Source organism: Schistocerca americana, chromosome X (assembly GCF_021461395.2).
Source record: "Schistocerca americana isolate TAMUIC-IGC-003095 chromosome X, iqSchAmer2.1, whole genome shotgun sequence".
In the NCBI taxonomy this organism is placed as follows: Eukaryota; Metazoa; Arthropoda; class Insecta; order Orthoptera; family Acrididae; genus Schistocerca; species Schistocerca americana.
The window spans coordinates 764,068,924-764,093,219 of record NC_060130.1 but is presented as its reverse complement, the minus strand read 5'-3'; the positions used below and the strand labels follow the sequence as shown (position 1 = coordinate 764,093,219).

The following is a 24,296-nucleotide window of genomic DNA, read 5'->3' as shown; positions in this document are numbered from 1 at the left end:
CACACAGCACTTCTGACTTTCCCTAAAGAAAAGAAAATTGAGGACACGAAGGAAGTGCTAAGCATCCAAGTCGTGCACGACTCTCCGCGCATTCTCCGCAAAGGAGTGTCAGAAGGGCTCAGGTATGAACAGTTCCACGTGGCCACCTTCTGGCTCGCTACAACGAGGACTGGGAAGTTTGGAAGTTCCTTACACGAATGAGAACTTGTGTCGAGAGGGTTAAGTCATCGCTTAAGTCATGGGACTTCACAGGACAGTAAGTGCAAGTGTGGACAAGAAAAGCCAGCCATATCTGCCAATGCTGGCAGTTCTCATGCATAGAACAAGATGTATTGCTTGTCAGTAACAATGCCCGAGGTGTGGCTCTGTTCTGTAGAAATATTATCTGAATGTAGATTTGGTCAACTCCTTTGTCTTTTTTGTAATTTATGTACACAGGACTAAGGTGGTTGTGTAATCATGTATATATTTGTGTATATTTAGCATGCTTCTGACACGATTAAGTGAAACACTGAAATTATGGTGCTCCATCATACAGGAACCTATGGCACAAATTATATATATATATATGGTTCAAATGGCTCTGAGCACTATGGGACTGAACTGCTGTGGTCATCAGTCCCCTAGAACTTACAACTACTTAAACCTAACTAACCTAAGGACATCACACACATCCATGCCCGAGAGAGGATTCGAACCTGCGACCGTAGCGGTCACGCGGTTCCAGACTGAAGCGCCTAGAACTGCACGGCCACACCGGCCGGCTCCTATGGTACAACCATTGATGGTGTGCACAGGACTCAATCACACGCAAACAGCTGTACAGTTAAATTTAAGAAGTGAATGGCACTGTATTCAGGATACGTTGCTGGGAAGTTACACTGTGCAGATCCTTAGAAACTTTCTTCCAATACATTCAGGCATTTGGTCTGCAGCACACGAAACCAACTAAAACACATTGTCAGTAAAAGATAATGATATAAGGATGTAACATTTAACAGGATAATAAGGAGTGATAGGGAAGTTTAATAAACAAATTTTCAGCACAATATTCTTTAATACTTTCCAATCATATATATTTTCGCTACGACAGTAAATACATCCACAAGAACAACAGTTAACAATAAAAAGAGGTATTTACCACTAACAGTAATTAGGTGTGCACTACTTATTACTAGCCGTCAACTGTACAGTTGAAAACAATAACTTAACACATATGTACAAATTGATTTTCTAAAACATAAAATCTTTTCTTGAATGTGAGGAAAAGGAATTGCTTGTGACAATCCTTTACTGCATTCCGTAATGCGATTTAAAAGCCGCCACCATTGCAGCCAGTTTTCCTATCTACAAGTGTGGTTGCGTGCACTTTCGGAAGTTACACCGTGCAATGGATGACAGTGCTACCTTGAAGAAAAAACAGTCTAACCATAACAGACAAGGAACGATAGCTACTTAAAGTGTACATCAAGCGAACTGATAACACTGTGACACACACACACACACACACACACACACACACACACACACACACACACACACACACACACACACACACCATTCCCTGTAGCTTACAGCAAACGCCTATCGAGTATTTTGTTGTCTTCACAGTTTAGTTCAGTCAACGATCAGTCGAACCACCAGTATTTATCACAGTTAAGGACGATGCAGGTGAAATGTAATACTTTTCTGATATACCTAACCTACGAGTCTTTAAACACTAAGAGTACTTTGGTACGAAAGAGTGTAAGTTATTTTAGGACGATCGATTATGCAGAAATAGCCACACATAGTATTCGATAAATCTCTTAAGTCTTGAGCAATCCAAAACGATAGGAAACATTTTTGCAAAAAGAAAATAAAAATCATCGAAGACGGACAGTATGAAACCGAAGTGGGACCATTTAAAAGTTCGCCGCATACATGAATTCAGTCTCTACGGAGAAGGACTGAGAAAAGGGCGTGTGAAGCCCGTACAGCCGCTAGGACAGCTACGGTTGTTGGGTAGGCTACAGGTCCAGGTGGGCGCCACCAGCTCACGTCCGGTACAGCAGAGCCAGTGCCGGGTGCAGCAGAGCCACCAGCGCCAGGGACAGCTCAGTTGGACCCACAGACGCACTCCCAGCGTCTGCTCCGCATACCTTGGCGAATTTCTCGCAGTGGCCCTGTAACATGCACACGTTCATCATATTCATTCATTCATTCATTCACTCTCTCTCTCTCTCTCTCTCTCTCTCTCTCTCTCTCTCTCTCTCTCTCTCCCCCCCCCCCCCCAATATAAAGCCAACCGAACATCAGTTTGGTGGTTATCACTGTTAGCATTCAACCGCGATTCTTATACACACATTTCAACAACGCGTTTCAAGAGACAATGATCTCATCATCAGGTTGTAAAGTCTATGTCATGAAATTAAACGGACTAAAAAGACAAAATACCATCACAAACAGTTCGGAAGTCCATATAATAAAACAGAATTAAAAGTATATTGGACTGTGGGTCCTCGTCTTACATTGAAGTTGTTGACACAAGTCGATGGCCGTCCCATAGCTACCAAGTATGCTGTCGCACTGTGCCGGCTCTGGAGCTGTTGTGGACTGACGTGCCTAGGTGTTGTGGCGTGTTACAGCCGTGTGCTTGACAGTAACGCTATGCTATTGGGCGCCTGATTTCCTTATTGCATTGGTCTGCCATCGTTAGCCTCTAGCAACTCCGTCAGTGACATGCTACCAACTTAAAGTCGCATACCTACCCTAAAATAATTCTAAAAACCCGCTAAAAAATCTTATTTCTTTAAAATTATCTTGTGCATTTAGAATATTGCTTTGTTTCTTTTCGTGGATAGCTATCTCGAATTCCTCTAGTAAATCAAGTTTCCTCCCTTTCTTTTCTACATGCAATATTTCCACGTTATCTTCTATGCTATTAAGGGGATGGCCTGTTTCATATATATGGTTCGCAACAGCTGATTTGTCGTAATTTCTACGGAATACTACGGAACAGTCTCACAAAAGATAGCAAATATTTTTAAGCCATACGATGTTAAAATAGCTTTTCAGACCTAGTGAGGTATAGCCTTAAGCACGATATTGGCGAGAAGAGAAATAAGTTTGAAAGATCGGGAGTTTATAAGATTCAGTGCAGAACTTGTGATGCAAAATACATAGGGCAGACAGGAAGATCATTCGCGATCCGGTATAAAGAACATAAAGATGCGTTCAGGTTAGGAAATTATGACAAATCAGCTGTTGCGTACCATATATATGAAACAGGCCATCCCCTTAATAGCATAGAAGATAACGTGGAAATATTGCATATAGAAAAGAAAGGGAGGAAACTTGATTTACTAGAGGAATTCGAGATAGCTATCCATGAAAAGAAACAAAGCAATATTCTAAATGCACAAGATAATTTTGAAGAAATGAGATTTTTAGTGGGTTTTTAGAATTATTTTAGGGTAGGTATGCGACTAAGTTGGTAGCATGTCACTGACGGAGTTGCTAGAGGCTAACGATGGCAGACCAATGCAATAAGGAAATAAGGCGCCCAATAGCATAGCGTTACTGTCAAGCACACGGCTGCAATCACGCCACAACACCTAGGCACGTCAGTCCACAACAGCTCCAGAGCCGGCACAGTGCGACAGCATACTTGGTAGCTATGGGACGGCCATCGACTTGTGTCAACAACTTCAATGTAAGACGAGGCCCCACAGTCCAATATACTTTTAATTCTGTTTTACTATATGGACTTCCGAACTGTTTGTGATGGTATTTTGTCTTTTTAGTCCGTTTAATTTCATGACAGACTTTACAACCTGATGATGAGATCATTGCCTCTTGAAACGCGTTGTTAAAATATGTGTATAAGAATTGCGGTTGAATGCTAACAGTGATAACCAGTATAACGACAACTGCTACCTCGACTCCATAATGGATTATATTAAATCAGTTTGGTACTTTTCACTTCAACACACATTAAACGACGAATTTTTATTCTGCCGGGGCATTAAAGGGAAGCAGTGGTTGTGAAGGGAGTGAGACAGGGTTGTAGCCTATCCCCAATGTTATTCAATCTGTATATTGAGCAAGCAGTAAAGGAAACAAGCGAAAAATTTGGAGTAGGTATTAAAATCCAAGGAGAAGAAATGAAAACTTTGAGGTTCGCCGATGACATTGTAATTCTGTCAGAGACAGCAGAGGACTTGGAAGAGCAGTTGAACCGAATGGACAGTGTCTTGAAAGGAGGATATAAGATGAACATCAACAAAAGCAAAATGATGATAATGGAATGTAGTCGAATTAAGTCGGGTGTTGCTGAGGGAATTAGATTAGGAAATGAGACACTTGAAGTAGTAACGGAGTTTTGCTATTTGGGGAGCAAAATAACTGATGATGGTCGAAGTAGAGACTATATAAAATGTAGACTGACAATGACAAGGAAAGCGTTTCTGAAGAATTTGTTAACATCGAGTACAGATTAAAGTGTCAGGAAGTCGTTTCTGAAAGTATTTGTATGGAGTGTAGCCATGTATGGAAGTGAAACATGGACGATAAATAGTTTGGACAAGAAGAGAATAGAAGCTTTCTAAATGTGGTGCTACAGAAGAATGCTGAAGATTAGATGGGTAGATCACATAACAGATGAGGTGTTGAATAGAATTGGGGAGAAGAATTTGTGGCACAACTTGACTAGAAGAAGGGATCGGTTGGTAGGACATGTTCTGAGGCATCAAGGGATCACAAATTTAGCATTGGAGGGCAGCGTGGAGGGTAAAAATCGTAGAGGGAGACCAAGAGATGAATACACTAAACAGATTCAGAAGGATGTAGGTTGCGGTAAGTACTGGGAGATGAAGCTTGCACAGGTTGGAGTAGCATGATGAGCTGCATCAAACCAGTCTCAGGACTGAAGACAACAACAACAACAACAACAACAACAAAACAACAACATGGACTTTCGCCTTATGCACTGTCCAAAATGTCTATCAGTAATGAAATTCGAGCCACAAGGTCATTTTTTATTTTGAGAGTGGTTCGGATTTCATACTGAACTGAGGTCCCACTATAAAAAGGGAGGTATACCTCCAACAGGTCGCCTGTTTTATCTTTTTCACGACTCTCGTACATACTTAGATGTAGAAGATAAATATGTAGTACTGTGTGTTCCCAAGCATTATTGAGAAATTAAGGTTGAAGTTTCACTAGCCTGTTTGAAACTACACAGTCCAGTTACATTAATGTGACTACCTCCTACGTTCGACTTCAAAGCGCAATTACCACTCAGACGGCAGATGGCAGCACTAGCAGTGGAGGGTACATAAATCGTGTTGGGGAGGGGGAAGAGGGGGGTGGTGCGAAAAACAGTGCGGTCTATGTCCTAATGCCGAAACGTAGCAATTTACCTGGCATGCAAAAGTGTATGATCATTGCCTTTGGGCCCAAGAGTGGAAGTACTTCCGAAACGTCTAAGTTTTTAAACTGTTAGTCTACCGCCGTGGTTGGAGTGCACCGTGCATGGTAAAATGGCGCTATCCAAAACGGGCGATGACGTAACTGCGGTGCACCACGGGCCATAGATGATAAGTGTGAACGATGGCTGTGGTGATGCGTAAGGCGAATAGACGCGCAATTGTTGAGCAATTGACCGTCCAGATGAACCAAGGGGCTACCAACCGTCTCCTTATCAACCATACAACGAATGTTGCTGTGCATGGGCCTCCACAGCAGACGCCTGGTTCATGCACCCATGCCGACTGTTGTTCATCGGCAACGAAGGCTGGAATTTGCATACCAATACCGCAACTCTACGTGCAGTGTGTGGCGACTAGTGGTCTTTTCAGATGAAACATGTGTCATGCTCCATCGGACAGATGGCCGTTGGCATTTACTGCGTGGTACGTCTCAAAGCAAACACCCTGCGGCGGTCGTGTGAGGGGTTCAGGCCGCAGGAGAAAGTATTATGGTCTGGGAAATATTTGAGTGGCTTTCTCTGGGTGATCTCGTCCTCGTGGAAGGCACAATGGATAAACGTAAGTACGTATCTAACCTTAGGGATTACATTCGCCCCTATATGCAGTTTGTTTTTCCTCAGCACGATGGCATCTACCAGCAAGACAATGCAACGTTTCACACAGCTCGCAGTGTAGCTGTATGGTTCGAAGAGCTCCAGAATGAGTTTACCGTACTTCCCTGGCCACCAGACTCACCGGATTTAAATCCAATCGAGAGTATGTGGGACCACTCCGATCGGGCTTTTCGCGTCTTGGATTCTCAACTGAGAAACCTAGCTCAGCTGGCGGAGTCGGCATGGCTCCACATTCCTGTAAGTACCTTCCATAACCTGACACTTCCTGAACGTTTCGCAGAGGTTCCGCTACAGAAAGCTGTTATTCAGGATTTTGACAGGTGATCGCAGTGACTGGATGGTGTATATGAGAGCAACTATCAAGCAGCAGCGTTAAATTAACAGTATAAGACAGACTAAAATTTTGCATATACTGCGAGTCCCGTAACTATTTATTACAATTTTCACCTACACAGTTTTAACCAGCAAGGAAGTTTCGAAGTTCAGTTTAGCTTCAAATATTTTTTAGCTTTAGATTATAGCTTATAATATGTCCCTAGTGTTATCACCACCACCACCACCACCACCACCACCACCACCACCACCATTGTGTGTCCCTGTCCGGATAACCATAATTCTTCGTAGCAATGGAAGTGTTTACTCGAAATAAAGGCCAGGATTCGAGGGCAGAATGGGCAGACCTTCAGGCTTCCGTCTTATTCGGTTGCGCAAACGCTGCTGCTCGACAAGTGGCGGGTTCGCACGATATTCAAAACACTAACAACATATTGAACCTAGATTTTTCGGAAACGCTTGATAAGCGCACCATACCGAAGGAGCACCTGTTCTAAGTACGTACTACAACCATGCAAAAAAATTAGATAACTTTGTGACCCAACGAGTGAGAGTCCCTTTCAAGTCAATTCGAAGGTTGGAACATGCCAAGGACGTACCACAGTAAAGTACTGTAGTGTTCGAACAAACCTTCTCGTCGAGGGTATCTGTACTTACTATTTTCACAGTGTTTTTAAATATTGTATAGTATATGTGTGATGGGTTATGGAAGTTTGGTTGTAGTACAATGTGTTGAAGTTATTTAGAGACTCCATCCCATACGACGCGTAGAAACTATTTTATCGAGTCTCTCAAAACTGTCGAGGAAAGCGTAACAAAAACTGACTATGTCCAAAATAAATTATCGTTAATGGTTTACAGAGAATAGTTTATCCTAGATAATGTAGAATAGGGGCCAGTAATTTAAATGTTCACAGCTAATTTTGGGAATTTTCATATGTAATATGAAATGAACACACTGAAGCAATGGTCTTACGTGAAATTAACACACTGAAGCAATGGTCTTACTGGACAATTTTATCCACATATTATACAGATATTACCATGAATGTGGTCATTATCGCATGTTCATATACAAAGAGTTTGGCAACAATTTCATTATTTTGAGTAGTCTCTTCTGGCTACAATGCAACCCTGAAATTGTGCATGAAGATAATTAGAGTGTTGAAAATTCTTGGCAGAATAAACAATACGCCAGGACTCGAGCCCAGAACCTGGACTTTGCAGGCAATGCTCTTACTAACTGATCTACCCAGGCACTACTCACAGCTATACTTCATTTCTGCCAGTACTTCTGTCCTACATAGATGTTCTGCTGCACCGTTTACGGGACGACCATTCTTAAAAGAAAGGCGTTGCCCACTAGAAGCAAGGTACTGTGAGTCCTAGCCAAGCACAAAGTTTCAACCCGCCACGAAGTTTCGATATTTAGTTTTGATTTGTCCCCAGCCTTGTCAGAATCGCGTTTAGTTGCTCTTTGCTCTATGGCAGCACAACGTTGTCAACTGTAAAGCGCAGCAGGCCAAGTCTGTCTCATCTATACATATGTACTACCACCATGGTTTCGGGTCAAAGGTTAGGTTGGGGAGGGGGAGAGAAGCACACTACGTTAATGTCTGTCTCTTACTCCTCCTTCCCCTAAAATAACTTTGCTTGCACCCACATTTAATGTGCCAAAAATGCCTAGGATTTTAATAATAATGAAATTATTATTATTACTATTATTATTTCTTTCACTTTCTCAGACGTTAAGTCCGGTTAAAAATGGAGTGACGCGGACCTTGATCAAGCGTCACTTCCTTTTAACTGTACGGTATGTGTTATATTGCATTTAGGAACTTTCGGGTAATTGAACATGTATCAATAATTACGGATTTCTGTAGTTGTATATATATGTTTGGATGTAGCTGTATTGCATTGATGTACTGGTGGATATTGTGTGGTATGACTCCTGTAGTTGATAGTATAATTGGTATGATGTCAACTTTATCCTGATGCCATATGTCCTTGACTTCCTCAGCCAGTTGGATGTATTTTTCAATTTTTTCTCCTGTTTTCTTTTGTATATTTGTTGTATTGGGTATGGATATTTCGATTAGTTGTGTTAATTTCTTCTTTTTATTGGTGAGTATGATGTCAGGTTTGTTATGTGGCGTTGTTTTATCTGTTATAATGGTTCTGTTCCAGTATAATTTGTATTCATCATTCTCCAGTACATTTTGTGGTGGGTACTTGTATGTAGGAACGTGTTGTTTTAAAAGTTTATGTTGTAAGGCAAGCTGTTGATGTATTATTTTTGCGACATTGTCATGTCTTCTGGGGTATTCTGTATTTGCTAGTATTGTACATCCGCTTGTGATGTGATCTACTGTTTCTATTTGTTGTTTACAAAGTCTGCATTTATCCGTTGTGGTATTGGGATCTTTAATAATATGCTTGCTGTAATACCTGGTGTTTATTGTTTGATCCTGTATTACAATCATGAATCCTTCTGTCTCACTGTATACATTGCCTTTTCTTAGCCATGTGTTGGATGCGTCTTGATCGATGTGTGGCTGTGTTCGATGATACCGGTGCTTGCCACGTGGTGTTTTCTTTTTCCAATTTACTTTCTTCGTATCTGTTGATGTTATGTGATCTACAGGGTTGTAGAAGTGGTTATGAAGTTGCAGTGGTGTAGCCGATATATTTATATGAGTGATTGCCTTGTGTATTTCGCTAGTTTCTGCTCGTTCTAGAAAGAATTTTCTTAAATTGTCTACCTGTCCATAATTAGGTTTTTTATGTCGATAAATCCCCTTCCTCCTTCCTTTCTGCTTAATGTGAATCTTTCTGTTGCTGAATGTATGTGATGTATTCTATATTTGTGGCATTGTGATCGTGTAAGTGTATTGAGTGCTTCTAGGTCTGTGTTACTCCATTTCACTACTCCAAATGAGTAGGTCAATATTGGTATAGCATAAGTATTTATAGCTTTTGTCTTGTTTCTTGCTGTCAATTCTGTTTTCAGTATTTTTGTTAGTCTTTGTCTATATTTTTCTTTTAGTTCTTCTTTAGTATTTGTATTATCTATTCCTATTTTTTGTCTGTATCCTAGATATTTATAGGCATCAGTTTTTTCCATCGCTTCTATGCAGTCGCTGTGGTTATCCAATATGTAATCATCTTGTTTAGTGTGTTTTCCCTTGACTATGCTATTTTTCTTACATTTGTCTGTTCCAAAAGCCATACTTATATCATTGCTGAATCCTTCTGTTATCTTTAGTAATTGGTTGAGTTGTTGATTTGTTGCTACCAGTAGTTTTAGATCATCCATGTATAGCAAATGTGTGATTTTGTGTGGGTATGTTCCAGTAATATTGTATCCATAATTTGTATTATTTAGCATGTTGGATAGTGGGTTCAGAGCAAGGCAGAACCAGAAAGGACTTAATGAGTCTCCTTGGTATATTCCACGCTTAATCTGTATTGGCTGTGATGTGATATTATTTGAATTTGTTTGGATATTAAGTGTGGTTTTCCAATTTTTCATTACTATGTTTAGGAACTGTATCAATTTAGGATTACTTTGTATATTTCCAATATTTGTAGTAACCATGAGTGGGGTACACTATCAAAAGCTTTTTGGTAATCAATGTGTGCGTAGTGTAGCGACCTTTGTTTAGTTTTAGCTTGATGTCACCTCTGTATCTATTATCAGTTGCTCTTTACATCCTCGTGCTCCTATGCAACAGCCTTTTTGTTCTTCATTTATAATTTTGTTCTGTGTTGTATGTGTCATTAATTTCTGTTTAATGACTGAAGTTAATATTTTGTATATTGTTGGTAGGCATGTTATGGGGCGATATTTAGCTGGGTTCGCTGTGTCTGCTTGATCTTTAGGTTTCAGATATGTCATTCCGTGTGTAAGCGGATCAGGGAATGTGTATGGGTCTGCAATGTAACTGTTAAATAATTTAGTTAGATGTGAATGTGTTAAGGTGAATTTCTTTAGCCAGAAATTTGCTATTTTATCTTTTCCAGGGGCTTTCCAATTGTGAGTAGAATTAATTGCTTGGGTGACTTCATGTTGCAAAATTATCACTTCAGGCATTTGTGGTATCATCTTGTATGCGTCTGTTTCTGTTTGTATCCACCGTGCATGCCTGTTATGTTGTACCGGGTTTGACCATATGTTGCTCCAGAAGTGTTCCATGTCTGTTATGTTTGGTGGATTGTTTATATTAATGTGTGTGTTATCTATTGTCTGGTAAAATTTATTTTGGTTTGTGTTGAATGTTTGGTTTTGTTTCCTTCTATTTTCACTTTTTTTGTATCTTCTGAGTCGTTTGGCTAATGCTTGTAATTTCTGCTTCTTTTCGTCTAATTGCTCTGTCGCTTCTTGTTGTGAGATTTTACCTAACCTTTTTCGTTTTTTTTCCGAGATTTCATTTCTTATAAATTGTGTTAGCCGTCCGATGTCTTTTCTCAGATTTTCTATTTTGATCTGTAGCCTGTGTTGCCATGCTGGTTTTGTGGGTTTCTTCTGTGTGTTGGTTGGTTCTGATCTCTGCCTAGTGTGTATATTTAGTGTAGTGAGTGCTCCTATATAAACCAGTAGTTGCAACTCTTCCATAGTTGTGTTTTCATTTATTTTGTTGTGTATGATTGTGTTGATGGTTTTTATTGTTGTTTCGACTTGTGGGTTATTTGGTGGTCTATGCAAGAATGGTCTAATGTCTGTATTTGTGTCTTTGTATTCTATATATGTTAGCTGAAATTTTTCTTCTATATCTAACATCTGTGTCACTTCGTGTTCTATTTGTGCTTGTTCTGGTGGTCTTAAGATTTCGTTTTCCTCTGATTGTTTAATTGGTGCGTGTTGTTCTTTGTTTGTTTGCTCTGGGATGTTTGAGTCCATTACTGTATTTTCTTCTTCTTCTTCTGATTGCACATTATTTTGTTCCAGTATTTGTTGTACTTGTTGTTTGATGTTTTCTAATTCTGACTGGGGTATCCTGATATTTTTTATTATTACACGGATCTGATCAGCTAGTCGTTGTTCTGTTAAAAATTTTAATTCTGGGTATCTGGTAATAAATGTTGCGTATACTTGTGATCTGTATCCAGTTGTGTTGGTTCCTAGGTTTGTTGCTTGGTAATAACAGAACATGAGGTGTCGATTAACTTCATCTGACCATCTCATCCTCTGTCTTTGTTTTCCTTCTAGGGTGGTTGCAGGAAGCATATCCTGCAGAACACCTCTATTTGGATTTAAATCATTTTCCAGTTGGCTAGCAGTGTCGTTCTATTATTATTATTATTATTATTATTATTACTATTATTATTATTACTATTATTACTATTATTATTATTATTATTATTATTGAATTTACGATTTTTGTTGGATTCTCAGTACATCACTGTTACCCTCCGTTCTCTTTTTCTCTCTTTCCTTCTGGCCATGTCTCTCTACTTGTGTGTTTTAATCAGGAAACACTTTTTGTAATTGTTCCATAAATGCATGTTTTCTGTCTTTTCCTGCTACTCCTGATTTCTATAAACCACGAAAGTTTTTTTTTTTAACTTTTGTCAAATCAGATGAATATTTGTCATTCTGTTATCTATTCTATTAAAGTGGCTATAAAATGCAATCTACTGCGTTCTCATTGTATCTATCATTTTCAGATTTTCCCCTACACCACCTTGGTTACTTCTCAGTTTCCAAATCCCATTTTCGTACTTCCGATCCAAAACTTCTCGAATTATTCTTCGCTCTTTCGGCTCCGAATCATTTGACTGTTTGGCTGTGTTTGCGACTAGGCATTCAGAGGCATAAAGATGTCAGTTTTTAATCACCACATTGTAATGCCTAAGTTTTCTGTTAACGCGAAATTACATTTTGTATGGCTCTATGCCTGTCAGGTACTTTGTCTGAAGCATTTGGCAGGTTTATTTTGCCCTAAGTTTTAAATTCTGAAACTTATTTTATTTTTTCGTATTTTGATTCCATATATTTTGGTGCACCTGTAACGTTGGTAATCTTTAGTGTTTTCTGTAAACGAAATTTGTAGCTCAGTATTTTCCCTTACCTCTTGCAGGATGTTTATCTGGTCTGTTCCACCTTGCAGGTTTTCCGCTAAGACTGCTAAATCATAAGCAGAAGCTCAGCAGTGACTCCCCAAGTTTCCCTTTATTCCAACCTCTTCTGTTCTTTTCATGAATTCTCGTACTTTCTTCAAAACGCAGTTGAATAATGAACAACACAGGCCATCCCCATGCCTCACGCCTGTTTCATTTTAAAAAGGTTTTGATATTGCATCTTAAATTTTAACTTTGAAAATGGAATTAGTCCAAGTTTGCTTAATGACTGCCAATGTTTTATTGATAGCTCCAAATTCTTCTAGGACACTGAGTAGTGTATCTTATGACTGAATCAATTCTTTTTTAAATCAAGAACGGGTACATGAAGATCTTAATATATTCCAATACACTGAAGCACCAAAGAAACTGGTATAGGCATGCGTATTCAAATACAGAGATACGTAAACAGGCTGAATACAGCGCTGCGGTCGCAGCGCCTATATAAGGCAACAAGTGTCTGGCGCAGTTGGTAGATAGGTTACTGCTGTTACAATGGCTGGTTATTAAGATTTACGAGAATTTCAACGTACTGTTAGTCTGCGCACGAGCGATGGGACACAGCATCTCCGAGGTAGAGATGAAGTGGGGATTTTACAGTACGACCATTTCACGAGTGTACCGTTAATCTCAGACATCGCCGCTGCCGGAAAAAGATCCTGGAAGAACGGGACCAACGATGACTGAAGAGAATCTCTTAACGTGACAGATGTGCAACCCTTCCGAAAATTTCTGCACATTTCAATGCAGGGCCACCAAGTGTCGACGTGCGAACCATTCTATGACATCATCGATATGGGCTTTCGGAGCGGAAGGCCCACTCGTGTACACTTGACTGCACAACAGAGCTTAAGCCTCGCCTAGGCCCATCAACACCGATATTGGAATGTTGCTGACTGGAAGTATGTTGCCTGATCGGTCGAGTCCCGTTTCAAATTGTGTCTAGCAGATGGACGTGTATGGGTATAGAGACAACCTCATGATTCCACAGACACTTCGTGTCAGCAGAGGACTGTTAATGCTGGTGGAGGCTATGTAATGTTGTGGAGTGCGTGCAGTTGGAGTGATATGGGACTCCAGCTACGTCCAGCTACGTCTATGACAGTTTAGACGTACGTAAGAATCCTGTCTGATCACCTACATCCATTCATGTCCATTGCGCATTTCGACGGACTCGGGCAATTCCAGCAGGTCAATGCAACACCAAACACGTCGATAGTTGCTAGAGAGTGGCTCCAGGAACACTTTTATGAGTTTAAACACTCCCGCTGGCCATCTAACTGCCCAGACGAACATTTGAGCATATCTGGGATGCCTTGCAACGTGTTGTTCAGAAGAGATCTCTCTCGCACTCTTATGGATTTATGGACAGCCCTGCAGGGTTATGGTGTCAAGTCCCTCCAGCACTACTTCAGGCATTTGCCGAGTCCATGTCACGTCGTGTTGCGGCATTTCTGCGTGCTCACAAGGGGCCTACACTATATTAGGCAGATGTACCAGTTTTTTTGGCTGTTGAGTGTATAATCATACTTTGATTAGATCGTAGGTTAGTACAGTGGCTCTGCTTATTTTTTGGGAGGTCATGATCCTCAGTGCCTCACTACTCCTCCTCCTCCTCCTCCTCCGATCCGGTCCTGACTTCTCTCTTCCCTTCAACACACTAATTTAGTATGCATGTATAGAACAAAATGCCTTATCGACAGTAGTATCGACGCAGCTGGACTTGGTAAGGCACGAAGAGCTTAAAGTAGCAAAGTGAGGAGTTAAGTACCTCGACAAGCGGCCTGGCCATGCGGTCGAGGAAGTGCTTGGTGAAGTTGGCAGTGGCTACGCCGCAACCGCTGAGCGCCGCCGTCGTGGAGCAAGTTAGGTACTGCTGGAACGAGCTGCAACACCGACATCGCATTTCAGTTTCTGTCATACTGAGGACTACGCGTGCGACTAGGTGGTCCATTCTGATGGGTAGGTACTGACCAGCAGACTTGCTGCAGCTTGGCGTCCGACTCCTGCTGGGACCGCGGCTCGGCGCTGGGCACGTTCTGACGGATCGCCTCCTGGTAGTCCGAGGCGCAGTCCTCGTTCCGCAGGTTCACCTCGCGCATGCACGGCGCGTGCACCAGGTACTCTGCAACACAAGGTTCCCTTTTTATATTCATTCATACATCAACTAGATTCTACAACTGCTGCTTTTTAAACTAATAGGCCACAACTGGAACTGTCAGCTGTGTGTAATCTTACAGCACTACCGACAGTTCGCCGGTTGCGAGAGTTGTTCCTTTGCACACTTTTAAACCGGCGGCACACGGACCGTGCATCCGAACGTTGAGCGTGCCGAGTTTCTGACGTCATAGCGTGGAATAGCACGTTCGGCAGTCTTTCCGAACGTGCAGAGCAATATCTGGCATCTGAGATATTCTGAGCGTGCGTCTGAGCGTTGACCAATGAGATGGCATAGCGCCTCCTACGTCACACGCACGCCGTCTCCCTTCAGTACAGAGTTGTGAGGCGCCATATTGGCGTTCAAGCCTATGTGTATATATGCCGTTTCTGAGCACCAGCAAACTGAGAATGACTGGAAAACCCGTTGTTAGTTGTGTGATTCGTTCCAATAAAATTATGAGAGACATCATATTCCTGGCAAAAGAATTATTGTAACCTGCATATAATGAGAGTAAGCTATTTGAAGGCAGCGACACACTGAAGATCCACCAAAAACGCATTGTTCTTGGTACAATTTGTTATAATTAAATTTCAATTAGTAACATAATTATCTACGATTAACGGTTTTAGCAAGCGGTAAGACAATATGATTAATCAGACAGATTATATCTGGGGTTTAGCGTAATGGGTAGCGTCTCTGTCCAGAAAGAACTTTTTGTTGGGGCGGTGGTTCGCGTCGTAACACTTCCAAATTTTTTTTCCTAACATTCGCGTTTATTAGGTTCTAATACTTTATTATTAGTTTAATATAAGTATATGCTATAAATATTTGATGTTATGTAAATATAAGTTCACCTTTTTTTGAGGGGTGACTTTGTTCGATTGGCTTAATCTACAGGACAGCTTGCGCTACTTGTATAACGTTATTTTGCTCCGTTTTGTTTTAAGCTTCGTAATTCACATGTTGCCAAGATTCTGCTTCTGGGTAGGAACAGTGATTAAGTAACCTTGGGGTTTTACTAAAATGTGGGAATGATGAAATAATGTTTATCGTATGCTGAGAAGTATTCCAAATTTGTACTGAGCTGTTTGTAACGGAACTTTTATAAGCCTGTGTCCTTATTGATTGGACATGGTACTTTCCTCTTCGTGGACGATGGAGGAAATGTGCGTTTTAATAGAGCTAACGTGGGAATTTTACACACGCCCGTTGAATAAACAGTGTGATTTACGAACTACTAGAAACATCCCTCAACTGCCGCTGGAGTGCGTTGAGATCGCGTATACCACGTTGGGGCCCACGTACCGTATGCACAAGTCGCATCGTTCCTGAGCGTTCAGCAGCACGTTGAACTTGGCACGCTCGGCGTTAACGTTCGACAGCACGGTCTGTGTGCCGACGGCTTTAAGCCACCCTCACATAAGTCGACAGACTGTTGGTGGACTATGGTCTGGTCGACAAGATAAGCAGAACTTATGAGAAGCCATATTGGATTTCGTCGTTTTCAGTTGAATCCCAATCTTGCGGGTTTTGTGTGTTGTAACTTACATACTCCGAAAATATGCTGCTTCAGAGCACCGGTACATTAATGTACCCTCGAAAACTCGTTATTGATATCTGCTGCATTCAAATGACAGTGGTTAAATAATTTTCGCATTTGGTGTATTAGTTTCATAACTTGTATATTGTGGAAGTACGCCATTTCAAGTCCACAGAACAATGTATTTTTCAGAAATGCGTTATGCTTGAAATGTTTTGTTACAATTAAATGTCTAAATAATATACCGACGATTAAAGCCTACAAGACATGATAATATAAAATATACAATTATATGTTACACAAATTCAGCATATTGTAGCGGATAGAAGTGTGTGTCTACGAAGTCTAATTTATTCATGTCCCACTTTAACCAAATATTTTTTATTCGCCTTCGCGTCTTTAAACTTTTATAACCTGATATCATTACTGACTTGACGTAGAACTTTACTTTTTGTCTTATGACATCTCCTTGGGTGTTGTTTTTCTACTACAGACAGAACAACATGTCTAACATATGGACAAGGGAGGAAATGTACGTTTTTACAGAGCTAGCGTAGAATTTTTACATCCCTCGATTTTCGTAAACTCTGATTTGTGAGCCAGATGCAGCCAACAACTGCCACTGGTGGGCGTTGCAGTCACAAATCGTGATAACGAGCACGTGCCGTGTGATGCACCAGCTCGTTTCTAAGCGTGCACCAACCAAATCGAACTTATTCTGGCGTGCTTCACTATAAGAAACACATCTTGTGTGAGGACGGCTTTAGAGATGGTTGCAGCGCGAAAGTGGTTGCTGTCCCAGACGAGTCTGCTCGCTCGTCCGAGCATTGAGTAGAGCGCGGGGATAGAAGTTTTATTATGGCGGTAACAAGCAGCTAACAGCCGGCGCATGAACCATTACGCCACGGAGGGGCTCTTTCGCATCACGAGAAAACATTTCGCACAATTCACAAGACAAGCTATGAGCAATAATGAAGAAAAGATGAATCCCTAAACATATATATGAACGCCAGAATTAGAACTGGCACGGGGAAAGGAGTAACACCTGAATTACAAACAAATTAAGGAGCGAAACGAGGGTGTAGCTCGTCACTAACGTCACTATTATATGGATGCCATGATCAAATATGCAAAGAGAGATCAAACACCATAAGGTATAAATATTGGGAGGAATAAATACATTAACACGATTTTATTTGCGGATAATCAAATGGCTCTACGTTAACTTATGCTACAATCTGGTTACCTATAAATAAAAACCGTGGCCTTTTTAGCTAGTCTTCCAGTACGGACGAAAATAGTCCTCAATACTGAACCAATTGAACAGGTAGCCCATTTCAAGTACGTGAAATGTGACTTTTTATCAAGATGTGGCAATATAGGAAAGAACTAATACTTACCCGTATATTTGGAACACAATAAGGAGGACACTGAAGGATAATGCAAGGAGAGAGACAACCGAACTTTTATAAAAGTCGTGGTAGTTCCCACTTTATTATATGTGGCGGGAAGTTGGACGCTAAGGTAGATTTAAGCAACTGCAAGAGATGTTAAAGACTGTACTAGGAAATAAAATAAAAACGAAGTAGGGAAGAATTAGGGATGCAATCAATAACACAAGAGGTAACCCAGTATAAAGAAAAACGAGGAACACTTGCACTTCGTTCAAAATGGTTCAAATGGCTCTCAGCACTATGGGACTTCTTTGATCATCAGTCCCCTAGAACTTAGAACTACTTAAACCTAACTAACCTAAGGACATCAGACACATCCATGCCCGAGGCAGGATTCCAACCTGCGACCGTAGCAGCAGCGCGGTTCCGGACTGAAGCGCCTAGAACCGCTCGGCCGCAACGGCCGGCTCAAGAGCAAGAACAATGGCCACAATCATATGCACTAACAGACAGTATTTCAAAAATAAGACATGAAGCGTACCCGCAAACACGACACAAGACACATGCCTAAATGAAACGCAACAACGATTTCCAGAGGGTGGACAGCAACACCCACAGTGACACTGAAGAGGATAAGGAGGACGACGAGATGTAACAGTAAATTAGACACCTACAATTATGGGTAAGACATGACATACGTAAATGCACTGACCAACTGCACGCATCAGTCAAATAATAGTTAAGGATTACGAATACCAGAGTATATGTAGTGTAATGCGCTGGCAACCTAGCCAAGGAAGCACTCAGTGTTCTACATAGGTGGCTTATGTTAATGTATAGTGTTAGTAATACACTACTAGCCATAAAAATTGTTACACCAAGAAGAAATGCAGATGATAAACGGGTATCATTGGACAAATTATTATACTAGAACTGACATGTGATTACATTTTCACGCAATTTGGGTGCATAGATCCTGAGAAATCAGTACCCAGAGCAACCACCTCTGGCCGTAATAACGGCCTTGATATGCCTGGGCATTGAGTCAAACAGAGCTTGGCGTGTACAGGTACAGCTGCCCATGCAGCTTCAACACGATACCACAGTTCATCAAGAGTAGTGACTGGCGTATTGTGACGAGCCAGTTGCTCGGCCACCATTGACCAGACGTCAGCATTCAAACATTTTCTGTATCCAGAAAGGTCCGTACAGGACCTGCAACATGCGGTCGTGCATTATCCTGCTGAAATGTAGGGTTTCAAAGGGAACGAATGAAGGGTAGAGCCACGGGTCGTAACACAGGACAGACCCAGAATATAAAAAACGAGCCTTCTGCTGGTTACCAACTACATAAACAGACTTTCGAGGTTGTAGATAAACCGCGAAATGGAGTTAAGTGGTGCAAACATAACTTGCAGCTGTAGGGATAGCAACCTACGAATGTGGAGAACGTCAAGATGCACACCACCACCTTCAAATGAGTGAAGGTACCAATGACATGCAATCAGAGTGACGTAGTTTCAATAATACCCAAGGAATCAAGACTGAGGAATTCTTGAGATCTTAATCCACGTGACGAGTATCGTTCTATATATCCAAACAAGTTGTAGATACGTAGTTAGTCTGAACCTCCTGGAAAACTACGCGCCTTAGCACTCCGCTTTCGCGATCCGGGGAGGAGCTCCGTCTCCGAATCGAATCCGCCTGGCAGATAAAGACTAGGCCGATGTGCCGACCATTCTAGATGTGGTTGTTAGATGGTTTCCCACATACGACTATGAAGAGTCGGCTGGCACCCATGTCCCGCCTTAATTACACGATTTTGAAACATTTTACAAATGCTCGCACACTTTCACACGCAGTTGGGGTACACAAATTCCGTCCCAAGAAGGGAAATATTTGCGACAGGAGGGTATCCAGTCACCCCCTACCACTAACTTTGCCAAAGCAGAAAATTAACATACCAGCCTCTGTGGCGAAACAAGCGCTGTAGCACTGAGAGATACAGAGGTGAGTGAGTGTACCGGGACTTGCCAGTTCACTACTACTAGCACCACGGCATCACACACACCTGTGCGTAACATACAAAGTATTGTGCTGCGATCAAAGTAGGAAATCGAAAATTAAAATAACTTTTCCAAGCTTTGCCACTGTATGCTTCAATATATTAGTGTTAACATTGCGAAGTCTCAGAATGACCTAATGGAAATTTTTTGCTGAATGTTATTTTTAGAGAAAATAAATGGCACTAAATAACGCAGCCAGAAAGCTAAAAATTGTTCAGAATGTGCAAATGTGTGTGTCAATCAAGCGTTACGAGTCTCAACTTAATTGGTGCAGTATATTGGTCAAAATCGGCTTTTTTACGAAAATTTGAAGGTGCTAACTATTAGACTCAGAAAGGTGAAAATTCGCATGTAGCCTCAGTTTTATATAAAAACGTTAGCTATCTGTCTTCATTAAGCTACCTCCACTAGTTTTCAAGTTATTCACTAAGAGCTAAATTTGGAACAAAAACGTACTTACCATATATCTTCATTTGTATTTGTGATAGAAATTTCTAATTACAACACTCGATTACATTCATTAAATAATACAGTCGTACCAAGTTTCAAGACTTTAGAGTAAATAATCTATACAAAAACTCCTAAAGAGGCAGTCCACAGGTCATGTTCTACTGACAATTCCGTTCTAAAAATTCTATACGGCAAAGTTCAAATGCAGTAGAGCTAAAACTGTTTTAGTAACTAAAGCCAACTTAATTCCATACACACAAAAATTATGAAGATTGATTAATGTGTGTCCGAGAAAGGGGCAATTAGATGCTGTTACCTGTGCCTTGGGCTGTAGACAGCAGACGTTCGTTCAGCGAGCCGCTGCGCCCATATATAAATAAGGCCAGAGGGGCAGTAAGAGACTTCGCGCCGAGCTCTCAATATGTCCGCGTCAGTCAACGTCGGCATACGCTGTGCCTCGGATGACGTCAGAGCTAGGCACCTACCAACTGTGTTTTTGGTAAAATTAGGAAATGAACTCGCGAGGTCTGTACACCGACCTCGATCGCTTAGATTTCACAGAAGAAACTGTTTGTGTGCTGCCCGTAATGCTGACGAAACCCAGTGGCGAGATTAATTTCCACTTTTGTAGCGATCAATTAACTTTGATGATCAGATTTCAGGGCAACAGATCATTTTACGTTGAACATCCCGTATAGGTCTCCTCCCAACTGCTACTAGCACTGTTTATAATAGCGACATCATCATCATAATCATGATTATTATGATGTTTGTGTGGACTTTTACTGAATATATTGATCAGTTAGAACTCGAAACTTTTATTTATAGTCATCGTTCCCCATACCGCTCAATAAACAGCAAGAAGGAACATTTTCTTTCAGTACGCACAAAGAGTAATGTGGTCAGTATGTTCTCCATCGCTTTCTGGCTGACCGCAAAAATAGTTTTCAGGTTCTCGAGAACCTTAACTCGCAGCCCAACACCTCGTTATGATCTGCAGCTACACGACTACTCTGAAATTCACAGGTAAGTGTCTGGCAGTGGGTTCGTCGAACCACCTACGCTCCACTCTCTAACAGCGCGCGGGAAAAAACGAACACTTAAATCTTTCCATGCGAGCTCTTGACTTCACTTATTACTATGAGAATTTCTCCTTAAGTAGATGGGCGCCACCAAAATATTTTTGCATTCGAAAGATAGTGATCGAAATTTCCTGAGGAGATCCTGTCACAACGAAAAACGCCTTTATTTTATTGATTGCCACCCCAATTCGGTTATTCGTGACTTTCCCCCCTATTTCGCGATAATACAAAACGAGCTACCTTTCTTTGAACTTTTCCGAGGTCCTCTGTCAATCCTGTCTGATGTGGATCCCACACTGCGAAGCAATACTCCAGAAGAGGACGAACAAGCATAGTGTAAGCAGTCTCTTTAGTAAAGCTGCTGCATTTTCTAAGTTTTTAGCTAGTAAATCGCAGTCTTTGGTTCGCCTTCCCCACAACATTATTTACGTGACTCTTCCTGTTTAAAGATTTTAAACATGGCTGAAACAGCAACTGTTGAAATTCTTCACGGTAAATGATGACAGCGAAAACAGTTGCAGGATAAAGATTTATTTAAATTCTTGATCACGGTTTCGGTATACTTATATATACCCTCATCAGAAGTAAAATACCCTGAATAGGAAGACACTCATTAGCAAAAACTTAGCATCGGAAATGAGAATGAAAAAACACACTAGCTTAAGTAACCGTAAAATTACCAGAGTATTACAGGCATAAAAACTTTTAGTCACTTACTAAAATTACATCCTGCAATGGAAATTAATAAAACAATTGTGCCAAAGGTGTCGTCAGTAGTTAAAACATCTCCATTTATACAACATGATTATGGACAGATGGTCGATGCGAACACATCTTACAAGGGAACCTCCCCATCGCACCCCCCTCAGATTTAGTTATAGGTTGGCACAGTGGACAGGCCTAGAAAAACTGAACACAGATCAATCGAGAAAACAGGAAGAAGTTGTGTGGAACTATGAAAAAAATAAGCAAACAAACTGAGTAGTCCATGCGCAAGATAGGCAACATCAAGGGTAATTTGAGCTCAGGAGCGCCGTGGTTCCGTGGTTAGCGTGAGCAGCTGCGGAACGAGATGTCCTTGGTTCAAGTCTTCCCTCTAGTGAAAAGTTTATTTTTTTTATTTTCGCAAAGTTGTGATCTGACCGTTCGTTCACTGACGTCTCTGTTCACTGTAATAAGTTTAGTGTCTGTGTTTTGCGATCGCACCGCAAAACCGTGCGATTAGTAGACGAAAGGACGTGCCTCTCCAATGGGAACCGAAAACATTTGATCGTAAGGTCATAGGTCAACCGATTCCTCCACAGGAAAACACGTCTGATATATTCTATACGACACTGGTGACGGCATGTGCGTCACATGACAGGAATATGTCGTCGACCCACCTAACTTGTACACTTGCCGAATGGGTAAAAAGATTCTTCTACCTTGCCCGATTTAGGTTTTCTTATGGATGTGATAATCACTCCCAAAAAAGTGATGGAAACATAAGAGAGTGTCACATAAACTGCAACAAATGAATGCAACAGTTCCACAGTCGCACAGTTTTCCCTGTGCTCTATCAAATCATATGTTTTTAACGTTTTCAAATTTTTCCGTTTAGGTGTAGCGTCCCCATACTACGGCGCAGTTACCTCGCATCGGACGGACGGACAGATAATAATTGTCTGAAAATAAAAAATTAAACTTCTCACTCGAGGGAAGACTTGAACAAAGGACCTCTCGTTCCGCAGCTGCTCACGCTAACCACGGAACCACGGCGCTCCTGACCTCACATTGCCCTTGATGTTACCTATCTTGCGCATGGACTCCTAAGTTTGTATATTTTGTTTATTTTTTTCATAGTTCCACACAACTTCTTCCAGTTTTCTCGATTGATATGTGTTCAGTTTTTCTAGGCCTATCCACTGTGCCAACTTATAACTAAATCTGAGGGGGGTGCGATGGGGAGGTTCCCTTGTTAGCATCAATACTTCGCCTATGAACTATCGTGACGAGGGGTGTGTAAGCCCTAGGGCAGATAGTTTTGCCGAGAGAGGACACTTTTATGTGCCAGACACTCGCGCACATTAAAGTCCATGGATACATACACATGTGCATCAAAATTATTAAAAGTTGTGCTAATTCAAACCTCCTCTCTTAATAAATAAAACATATCAGAACCATTTAAAAACATCTACGGAAAATAGAAAATATGAAAACAATTTACCTGTGTCCTAGTGTCAAGCACATGAAGCTTGCGCTACGGAACACATCAAACGAGAGAGTTGTGCGCGAGAATCTCGCGTAACTTAAACGATAAAATGCGTACTAGCGAAAACAACCAAAATGTTAAAGTAAAACGAAACCATCTGTCGTTGTGAATAAAAACATAACAGTCAACCACACACACACACACACACACACACACACACACACACACACACACACACACACACACACACACATCGAAAACCACAAACAGCAAACATAAAAAATACGTAATTGTGATCTCTAAGTATTTAGTTGAATTTACAACCTTTAGTTTTGTGTGATTTATCGTGTAATCGAAATTTAGCAAATTCCTTTTAGTACTCAAGTGGGTAACCTCCCACTTTTCATTATTTAGGCTCAATTGTCACTTTTGGCACCAAACATATCTCTTCTAAATCAGTTCACAATTGGTTTTGATCATCTGATGATTTTATAAGAAGGTAAATGACAGCATCGTCTGCAAGCAGTCTAAGAGGGCTGCTCAGATTGTCTCCAAGATCGTTTACATAGATCAGGAATAGCAGAGGGCCAGTAACACTTCCTTCTGACAGGAAATCACGAATCCAGTCGCACAACTCATACGATACTCTGGAGGCACGCAATTTAATAAAAATTCCCTGATGAGTAACGGTGTCAAAAATCTAAAAATATGGAATCAATCTGACATCTCTTGTCGATAGCATTTCATTACTTCGTGTGAAGCGAGAGCTAATTGTGTTTCACAAAAACCACATTTTAAGAAACCCTATCGGCTATTTTTCAATGAATCTTCTTCTTCGATGTAATTCATCACGTTCGAACACAGCGCATGTTCC

At 41.1% G+C, this 24,296-nt stretch overlaps 1 protein-coding gene across 1 annotated transcript in view; it reads right to left on the bottom strand.

The window, feature by feature from the left end:
- Positions 1-1,045: 1,045 nt before the first annotated feature.
- The window catches only part of LOC124555365, a 183,428-nt gene continuing 160,177 nt past the window's right edge, over positions 1,046-24,296 (bottom strand). Inside the window, exons 4-6 of the mRNA XM_047129255.1 lie at positions 14,513-14,663; positions 14,310-14,424; positions 1,046-2,165 (exon numbers count right to left, since the gene is read on the bottom strand). Of these exons, the coding sequence (XP_046985211.1) occupies positions 2,037-2,165; positions 14,310-14,424; positions 14,513-14,663 (395 nt within the window). The 3' untranslated portion in view covers positions 1,046-2,036. The remainder of the gene's footprint in view (positions 2,166-14,309; positions 14,425-14,512; positions 14,664-24,296) is intronic.